Source organism: Lepeophtheirus salmonis, chromosome 8 (genome assembly GCF_016086655.4).
Source record: "Lepeophtheirus salmonis chromosome 8, UVic_Lsal_1.4, whole genome shotgun sequence".
Taxonomy (NCBI): domain Eukaryota; kingdom Metazoa; phylum Arthropoda; class Copepoda; order Siphonostomatoida; family Caligidae; genus Lepeophtheirus; species Lepeophtheirus salmonis.
The window spans coordinates 31,614,034-31,623,329 of NC_052138.2; the positions used below are offsets into that span (position 1 = coordinate 31,614,034).

Consider the following 9,296-nt stretch of genomic DNA (forward strand, 5'->3'; position numbering starts at 1 on the left):
TTGCATCTATCGATAACGTTCATTTATGTTAGTATAAAAGTATAACTAAAGTTGAGTAGTTTGTAATGAAAAAAAAAAAGAGCGCGGGAAGAAGGGGGAGCGAGACATACGGTGAATCTATATTAAGATCCTTGTTAATATCAGCTGCCTGTTATATGATTTTAGGGAAGCAAATGAATGACTGCTACAATGGGGAGAAACTTCTACATTTAAAATTGTATTCCAGTTTACAGTTCAAAGAAAAAATGACGTCACAGATTGGACTCATCTCGGAGCATGAGGAACTGGACTCAGAAGCATAATAACTTTGACTTGGAAAAAATATTTGCTATAGACATCTGAGGATCTCTATGCTACTGAGATGAAAAGAATGATGAATTACATGCATTAGAAGAGGTCAATTCATATGTGAATACATATTTCATATTACTATTTATATATATACCGGGCCGTGCAGAATTATTTACCGATTTTTGTTCAGAACATATCGTGGACAATAATGACATTTAAATGACTTGTGAAACAATTTATTCAATGTAGCCACCATTTGACTCAATGACACTGGTCAGGCGACGTCTGAAGCTGCCACAGACTTTCTGGATGTAATCGGCGTCCATGGAGGCCCAGGCCTTGTTGACAGCAGCCTTTAAGGCATTTATGTTATTGTGTCGTTTTTTGCAGGCCTTGGTCTCCACGTGCGCCTCGATAGGGAAGTCTAGTGAGTTCAGATCTGGGCTCTGAGGGGCCAGTAGTCCTTGGTCAAAAGTTCATGTTGTCCTTGAGCCACTCCTGAGCTTTCTTGGAAGCGTGGGTGGGTCCTCCATCTTGTTGAAACCCCAAGGAGAGTTGCCGACTATGGATTTGATCCACGGAAGGACCTTGGACGCCAGAATCCATAATCCTCTGCTGTTAATCTGAGCCAGTGGGGAACCATACCGGCTTCATGGCCTTCCCCGTTGGATCTCCAAACATCTCCAAAGCTCACAACACGGTCATTTTGCCTGTTGAAAACAGGATCGACTGTAAAAGTTTTCATCTGAAAAAATGATGATGCGTCCAGATGAGCTCTTGATATCATTCAAGATTTTCTTGGCACGCTCAAGTCTGACTTCTCGCTGACGTTCAGTTAGCAGAGGGCGTTCAGTACGCCTCAGGGACTTTCCTCCATCCCTTTTCAATACCCTTGAAACAGTTGATGTCGACGTTCCCATCTTTCTGGTCATGTCGGCAATGGACCTGTTGGGAGTCCTCTTGAACACTGCCTTTACTTGCCTTGTTGAGACAGTGGCCTTCCTGCCAGCCCCAGGGGAATACTTGAGATCACCCCCAGCCTCCAATCGCTTGGAAACGTTGTAAATTGTCTTCAACGAGGCCCGAACCTGTTCCTGAATGTTGTTATGAGGTACTCCTGCTCGGAGGAGGGCTGCAATTTCGATCTTCTTTGTTTCCTGATTGGACATGGTCTCACGTGTGGAAGTTGTTACGCTCTCATAGGAAGGATTTTTGTTTATTTTAAAAGTAAAAAATACGAAACAATCAGATTGGTTGCCACAAAACCTCTTAAAACCTCTTATATTTACATCCTCGGTAAATAATTTTGCACGGTCCGGTATTAAGTAAATCAGGAGATAATTATGGCCTCAGAGCGCTATCATAGACATTTTTGTTGGTTTTTGTGGCTTGAAATTGACGATATGACTATATGGTTTAGTGATATATGTTTAACTTAGTCTGTAAAGTGATATAATTCTCTCAGTGTATTGTTATGATACTGTATAATTAATCAAACTCACCTTGGACAAGGTCGCAGGAAGATACGAAGGCATGTTAACTTAGAGTTGTCTGGGAATCTTTAAAATAACTTAAAATCAGGAAAGATGGATTCCACTACACCACAGGATATTACATTCAAATGAAGGAGTGTTTTGTTAAAAGTGTGTTGGTCATCTAAGGATTTATTTCTATTAAGTCAAGAAGAACATCATTATCTTTTCCTCTTTCGCTGTATCTTAACAGCAACTTTAGTATTTACGTTAATGAATAACACAAGTTTGAGCTGGGAAGAGTATCAAACTAAGATGTTCAAGCAATTAACTATAATTAAATGTTTATGTATATTTATAACATTATATATCTTAATAATAAAAATAAAAATATTTTAAAGATATCAACTATTATTTCAAGAGTTTATTCGGACAATTTCTATATTCGTCTTTTGCCAGGTGGATCATTGTCTGATCCGTTATTCGTTATGGAGCTCAACAAGCTTATTTTGCTATAAAAGATTATTGCAATAGAAGTATTTGTTTTCCAAAAAAAAAATTCAAAGAGAAATATTCCCAGAACACTAAAAAATAATAATCTTGAATTTTTTTAAATTAGAAAAAATTAAGAAATCATCATCATCCCAAACAGATAGTCATGCCATTAGGATTGACGTTTCTTTTTTAGTGATTTTATATTTATTATTTGTTTCAGTCACCTTCTTTTGCATCAATTGGATTTATTTTACTTCCATATTTCTTAATCTTATGATAGATTACATTAAATTTGATAGGAAAAACGATGTATTTTTAATTTCCTTAAGATTGTCAGTGGATTCTTGGGCGTTCAAATGACCCTCCGGCAAAGTGATTTGTGCATAATGCATAAGGGTGATAATTTTGGTAAGAATAGAAAAGCGTGCGAGGAGGAAGGAATAAATACGCATGGCATCATTGTTTAAATAGTATTCATCTTCTTCTTTTAACAACGTTATCATTCCCGCCTTTATTATTCAATATTAATATAATATTAGATGCTGATAGTCGATAGAGAACTGAATAAAATGCCTAAAATAACGTCGCCTTCTGTCTGGAGTTCTGAAAATGGAAGCCCAGGAATTTGGAAAATACTTAACGGATGAGAAACAGATAGATTGTCGGATTTATCGATATAAATGTGCCTTTAGTACCCTGTCTAGAATTGCACGCCACTCATTATCCTCATTTCATAACAAGAGTATGGGTATTCATCTATAAAATCAAGTTAACGATGAATACATCAAGTCAGACTTTAACTTTTATCTCACAAAGATGATTATTGCATGTAATATAACCTTATCTATTGCTAATCATCTACGTTCTAAAAATTTATGGAGAAATACACGGGTTAACCTATCTCTTCCCGAGAAACCATCATTAAATTAATGGAGGATGTTGGTACTGATATCAATTATGGAAATACATATAAAAATGTTTTGAGTCATCCACACCAAAAAGCCAAAAACAACTGCTTAAATATCAAAACAACGGGGGTGGTTGCATTAGGTTTAGCATTATAATTAGCATTTGTGTATATCCTTCATGATAATAGTATGTTGTTATATAAGCATAAATAACGGGGAAAACATCTTTTTTGATGCTCTTAATAAGGAGTAATATCGCCGGACATTACTACATAATTAGCTTTTGCTCTAAATCTTTATAATTGATTTATTTCTAACATTTTTTTTATTAGTATATTTATTGTCTAATTTTATGATTTTGGCATTTACTTTATTATTAATAATTAGTTAGATCTCATCGGTTGAGATATATCTATACTGTGCACAATTATATATAGCAACTTCCACATGAAGAAGAGGGGTGATTATCTTTTTGATTAAACTCTACGTCTCGCTTATGTTTTGTAACCTAAAGTTATGACATATTTAACTGGATTCCGATGTCGGAACAAGAAAATAATTATTTGGATCAATCTATTATTTCAATATTCTGTATTTATAATTTATTAATAGTTATATGATTTTAATTGTTTAATTTTGTATATTTAACTTAAATGTTTAATGGTTTATTTTTTATTATGTAGATTATATTTAATTAAAGCCTTCTTTTTAAACCTGGAACTTCAAATATATTTCGAAATACTCTACTTTGTCGTTTCATTTGTTATTATTCAGAGAATATGGTTCATAATGAATTACCATTTCATGGAGTGTGACGTTTTCAAATCTACTGTAACGGATAAAAAACGTCTAAGTCAATTATACGTAGTATATCTTCATTAAACATTTTGCTAATAAATACTTTCGTTATACCCTCAAAAATCATAATAAAGCAGGCAGATGATAATCACATCAGTATTTTAAACAATGATACCATAAGTCTTTCTTCTCCTTGCACACGTTTTTCTCTACAGAATTATCAACTTTGAATTAATGCATGATGAAAGGACAGCGTGAAGTCCTTACGATGAACAGCTTTTATCTCTACATACCGAATCTCCATTTACTATTATTATTCAATAAAACTAAATTAAAAAAGGGAAAGTTCAAATTAATTCAGTCCAAGCTTTATCTGGATCTCTAGAAAACCTATACAAACTACTACGTCCAGATGACAAACCCATCTCCAAATTGGAGCAAACGTTAACAACACAATATTTTAACATTTTAATAAAAGTATTTAACTAAAATTTATACACAAATACAGAATGTGAAGTTTGTCGATTGAGATCTGTAATCCCACCTGTTGGAAGTATGTTAAAATCTGAACACGTATTAAAAAGTTGAACAATCAACTTCTTCCCTTTAGCTGTCGTTAAAAATAACACAGCTGCAGTCCATTCTTGCAGACTAAAATTTTTAATCTACTAATGCCTTGCCTTGCCAAACTGCCAATAAAAAGCATTTATGCATTTCTTTCTCTATGGGTTAGACTAAAGCATTAAACCAAGTAGCGCATCGAAGGCTAATGCCATTATTAACGGAAAAAAATATTTTAGTCAAAATTTTTTTTTGTCCCCTAGAGTTATTATTATTTCAAGCATTTTGGAGAATCATTTCCTGTTCTTTAGTGAATGAGTGAATTACTGTACTGTTTCTGCTTTTATTTACTTCATTATTCATGTAATTTTTGCTTGAACAATTATGGAAAGGGAACTATGATTCAAAATGATTTTCACATACAAAATGGTAAGCAGGTCTCCAATTAGGAAGATATTTAAGATTTGATATCCATTTTTTTCTTCTTCTGACTTCTTTTGGATTTTGGGAATGAGAAATTTAAAAAAGTGAACGTTTTCTTGAAACTTTTGGAAATTTGACTCAGTTCTATTTTTGCATCCTCGGACACTACAATTACCCATTATTTTGGAGTAATTTGTTTCAAATTTGCTATACAATAATATGTAAATATAAAATATCTAAGACAAGAATAAATTATATACGTATTATTACTTATTAATAATACGTAGTACGTAAAATAAATAAATGATTGACGTCATAGAAAAGCGACATCTTGCGATAATATTATGACAAATATTGACTATACTATTTCCTCAGGCTAACAGTGCTCGATGCGCTACTTGGTTTAAAGAATTTAGGTTAGACCATTATGGAATCGGGAAAGTTAGAATTTTCAATTTGATGTACCGTTCCGACTGTTGGGCAAGACAGACAGATTTTTGACGTAATAGAGAATAACAAAGGTATATTAACCCCATATAATACTATAAATTATTTTATTAATAGTAATAGTATATACTCTTTGACGTAAACATGGAAGTCAAACATCAGTCAGAAAAGTGTCTTGGTATAACCTTTCTCTTAACTTTTTTCTATACCACTCATTGTCGGGTTTTTTACATACCAGCAGATCAAATTATTTGAATCCGTGACGTTGTATTAGATCATAACTTACTAATAACTTTAAGTTATTTTTCAACATAGAGGAGACTTAAAGTTAATTCTTCTATACTATTTTTTAAAATGAATATGATTCAGGTTGGACTCCCACACACATATCTATTGTTTGCAAATTTCGTTTATAAAATCGACAAAAAAATAAAAAAATGCTATGATTTTTACATATAAAAATAAATGGTACATGGTTACTTTTACTTAGATGTAACCTCTTTAAGAATGAAGGAATAACCATTTTTGATTATCGAAGTGAAGACTGTGTTTTTTTCCTTCATATCATAGCTGTTCGCTGCTATTTCAATCAAACGCTTTGGTAGCTAACCTGTTCTCCTCCCAAATTGTCAGGGTGATCGCGTTATTATTATTTTTTTTTATCATATCCGTGTTTCAAGTAGTTTTAATCTCTGATGGTTAGTATGAATCAATTTATTTTTCAAAGAATCATTCATCCTCTGAAGGTACCTCTAGCTCCTATTCATCATTTATAAAATCAAAAAAGTAAATTGGCACATGGACTTTGTATTTTAGAAAAATGTGCATATGAATCCGAAGCAGACAATTTTGCACCACAAATGTAGCAGAAATTTGTTGAGCACCTAAGAAACATATTACCAACCAATTAAAAAATTTCCTAAGAATAAATAAAAAATAACATTAAAACTCACCAAGTGCAAAACATTTTGTTACATCCTTCAGTCTGTTGGGATTGCCGCTAAACAAATTGGGCAATTCGTAGATATGTCCTTAATTAAATCATGAGAGAGAATTTCGTTTTGAGTTTCTAATAAAAACTTTTGACTATATATTTTTTTCATTTTTTTACGCTCTTCATCATCAGCATTATTGTATTTATCCATAAGTTCTCGTTGTTTTTCGAGTGGAACCCTTGGAAGAATAATTTAATTGATTAAAATAAATATAAGACAATGACTTACTTGCAAGGATTGAGTCCATGGAAGGTACACAAACAATTGGAACAAAACACAAATCTACAAGAAGGACATTCTCCAGAGTTACTCTTTATATCAATTATGGTAGGAACTCGACAATGACGCATAGGACATCGAATAACATCAATCATGCCTCGTAACGACATTTCAATGAGTCCATTTTCATAGTCAGAGTAGAGTTTCTCAGATACAAGTTCCTTAATCTGGGTAGGAAGTGCTTCAACTGAGCATTCATGTGTAGGGCAAACAATTCCTGACTCTGAGCCCTCTTGTATTTTGGTTTCAAAATAGGAACTCATGCAGATGTTACAGTAGACATGATCACAGCCTTGAGATTAAGAAAGGAAATAAAAGTACCTCATCAACATTAAAATGTACTCTAAGAATAAAGTACCCTTAAATTGAACACATTCTTTTCCGAACTTATCTTGAAAGCAAATGTTGCAAGTAAACAAAGACTCATTGAAAATCCCTTCCTTCCTGGAAACGTCATAGCTCTCTAGCTCCTGAATGAATTTAAGGGGAGTGTTGAATAAGGAAGAAACACTGAAATAAAGAAGTGTAAATACATTATTATAAATTGAATTAAGAAGAAATCATATTTGAGTTATTTACTCTTTTTCTTCAATTATAATCTCTTTCTCAAAATCTAGAAACTCTAAAACTTCATTTTGAAGGAATGTGCTCCAATTGAAAAGTATGACAGATCCTTTATTCTCGTTCCAAAGGCTTTCCAAATGCTCCTCTAGAAGAAGTATCTTGAATAAAAGTCCAATTTGTTATTCTCCTGGTTAATATTGTATTTGTAATAATTACTTGTTTTGAGTTGAGCCATAAACATGAGAGACTAAATTTAGGCATAGACACCGAAGGGTAATTGTCTGGAAATTCAAATGCAAGCGATATGGGAGGAATATGATCCAAATCTTTGGAAAAAAGGATTTCCCTTTCATGACTAAACAGTGCAAATGTTAATTATTATTATTTTATAGAAACAATTTAATTAAACGTAGATTTACTTGTCATTTATGGTGCGTTTGGAAACTCCAATTTTGATTACTGATCCATTTAGTTCGATTACGTTACTTATTTGACCTTTGGAATGTTTCGCATCGAATTCAAAAAGCTTATTTCCATATATTTCATAGAGAACCATAACTTCATCCTTTTGCTCTATCAAATCCATCTCCATTTTAGGTTTCTGCAAGTTCATACATTTACTATAACTGAAACTTTATAACTGTGATATTTAAAAGGCATAGTCTAATTAAAAATATGAATTACAACATATGGTGAAATTGTTTATGCGTCGTTTACAGAAGATTATTGTGTAATTTCAAGCATATATTTTTTTAATAACTCTGGGTAATCCTGAGTACTAATCCTAAATACAATATAAATTTCAATGAAAATGCACTAGATTAGAAATGTGTAACATTTTAATTTGACGGGCTGCATTGCTACCAAAAATATTTTAATGGGCCTCAGAACCTATTAAGTTAAATTTCTTGAAAAATGTCTAAAAAAAACAACAACTATTAAGTACAAATTTATTCAAGGCCAAACTACTTAAAAAAGCTAATCTGGCAAGCCTGTTAGAATCCCAAAAAGTATTAGATACCGTCAAATATTTTTCAATGTTTGTACGTACTATGAGCGTTCTACGTGTTTCGATGATATTGCAACAATTTTGCTAAAAAAATTACTACTTGAAGTGAGAATGTGTAATGGGCTACAAGAAAACATTAGGCAGTCCTCAATCCAGAGGTTGGGCGTCCTTGTACTGGATTATTAAATTGCTTGAAATGAAATTGTACCCTTATAAAATCCTAAATGAACAAATTGGTTGCAACGGATTGTTTAGTAATCAAATTCCCACAATCATTCTACCTACCAATGTTAATTAGCGTAAAATGACCGTACTTTTGGAAATTTTATAGATTCTCTGGACATTTTGGACATTGCCCACTCTAACAGACATTTTGTAAAATGCCCGATTTTCCGCATTGTCCGTAACATATGTATTTCATTAGCCCACAAGTTGTGCAATATATCAATATGGACGAGGTAGGTTCATAACCCACCGCCAAATTGTTACAATTGGGGAATGAACCCCTTATGCGAGACTCTATTCACTTTTTCCAGCGGAGCACGTAGTGGGCTCATACCCCAACGTTAATACACTGTTTTTTGATATGACCTCTAGAGTTTAACTAAAATTTTTACTTAAATGATCCATTTGACTTCCTAACTTGACTTTAAGAGCCATAACTATATATTGCAAAATAGTATTTTTTATATTTGTAAAGAAAATAAACAAAATTTGATAAATTTTAGTCCATTGTTAATCATTCATGAATCTCTGAGAAAAAAGAGTCTCCCAAAAACGCTCTATATCGTTGTCGATTTGAGATAGGTCTCCATCTAGAAGAGATAGAAACAAAGAGAGAGAAAAAGAAAAAGGATTTGCTCAGAGGACTCCCTTCAATGTACGTCTTTTGGAATTCTTCTCTCACTACGAGTATGCAACGAGTCATTTTCTGTCCACGGAGCTTGAAATAATTTATTTATACAGGTTGAGACAAGTCTTATAACAAATTGTATACTCTATCTTATCTTTATTTATATCTCTTTTCTTCTTCTCTCTCTCTTTTTTTTCTATC

The 9,296-nt window shown here is 32.7% G+C and overlaps 1 protein-coding gene across 1 annotated transcript; it reads right to left on the reverse strand.

The window, feature by feature from the left end:
• Nucleotides 1-5,765: 5,765 nt before the first annotated feature.
• LOC121123601 (E3 ubiquitin-protein ligase RNF14) lies at nucleotides 5,766-7,911 on the reverse strand. The gene is made up of 7 exons (XM_040718724.2): nucleotides 7,653-7,911; nucleotides 7,450-7,588; nucleotides 7,249-7,391; nucleotides 7,028-7,179; nucleotides 6,619-6,961; nucleotides 6,349-6,568; nucleotides 5,766-6,279 (listed from the first exon to the last, which is right to left on the reverse strand). Exons 1-6 carry the CDS (start codon nucleotides 7,844-7,846, stop codon nucleotides 6,376-6,378), a joined length of 1,164 nt encoding a protein of 387 aa, XP_040574658.1. The 5' UTR covers nucleotides 7,847-7,911; the 3' UTR covers nucleotides 5,766-6,279; nucleotides 6,349-6,375.
• Nucleotides 7,912-9,296: the final 1,385 nt, after the last annotated feature.

What these genes read in the sequence shown, in the direction of transcription:
- LOC121123601 (XM_040718724.2), bottom strand. Translation starts at nt 7,846, where the DNA reads ATGAACTTGCAGAAACCTAAAATGGAGATGGATTTGATAGAGCAAAAG. An exon ending in AAACGCACCATAAATGACAA is followed by an intron (nt 7,589 to 7,652) that starts GTAAATCTACGT and finishes TGCACTGTTTAG; the next exon opens with TCATGAAAGGGAAATCCTTT. An exon ending in AGAATGTGTTCAATTTAAGG is followed by an intron (nt 6,962 to 7,027) that starts GTACTTTATTCT and finishes CTTAATCTCAAG; the next exon opens with GCTGTGATCATGTCTACTGT.